The sequence below is a fragment of the Cystoisospora suis genome (assembly GCF_002600585.1).
Source record: "Cystoisospora suis strain Wien I chromosome Unknown contig_5823, whole genome shotgun sequence".
Taxonomy (NCBI): domain Eukaryota; phylum Apicomplexa; class Conoidasida; order Eucoccidiorida; family Sarcocystidae; genus Cystoisospora; species Cystoisospora suis.
The window spans coordinates 1-519 of NW_027158613.1; the positions used below are offsets into that span (position 1 = coordinate 1).

General features: G+C 50.3%; 2 protein-coding genes across 2 annotated transcripts in view; both read right to left on the reverse strand.

The window, feature by feature from the left end:
• Positions 1 to 56: 56 nt before the first annotated feature.
• CSUI_009622 (uncharacterized protein) lies at positions 57 to 182 on the reverse strand (the record flags this gene model as incomplete). The annotated part of the gene is made up of 1 exon (XM_068069735.1): positions 57 to 182. A coding segment is annotated over one exon (123 nt), but the record flags the coding sequence as incomplete, so codon positions are not given.
• A 232-nt stretch (positions 183 to 414) lies between these two features.
• Positions 415 to 519, reverse strand: part of CSUI_009623 (uncharacterized protein) — a gene marked incomplete at both ends in the record, with an annotated part of 262 nt that continues 157 nt past the window's right edge. The window contains one exon of the mRNA XM_068069736.1: positions 415 to 513. Within this exon, the coding sequence (XP_067918289.1) occupies positions 416 to 513 (98 nt within the window). The remainder of the gene's footprint in view (positions 514 to 519) is intronic.

Genomic DNA, 519 nt, shown 5'->3' on the forward strand with positions numbered 1-519 from the left:
CCAAGAAGCCAGGTAGGCCCGGAGGTTCTGACCTACAGCGGGAGGATAAGGGAATTGCTCGACATTACCTCGGGACAGACAGGAAAAGGGGCAAGTGTGGTCCAGCATCTGAGTCAGAAGATTCCAGAAAGGTCGGAGGGGACCCAGAGAACCCCAGGTGGGAACTTCGTGCTCGGGACCAATCCAGAGCATGAGAAAGAAGACTTGTCTCTGAAGAAACAACACAGTGAAAGAGACCAACACGAATTTGGTAAGGAATTGGGATTAGAAATTATGAGTCGAGAAACCAAGGGGAGCCTAGGAGTCAACAACGACGAGAATCTAGGGGAGAATGAGTCAGATGGAGGCTTGGGAGATATTTTTGAACCATTAGGAGTCAGCTTACTGGGTGGTCGTGTGAGAACACGAAGCAGAAGCATCGAATCTGGTCGGAGGGATAAATATATAGAGGGCTCAGTCGGTCTCGAAAGAAGTGAGAACCCGCCGGCAACCTCCAAAAGATCTTTTCCTCACCTGACC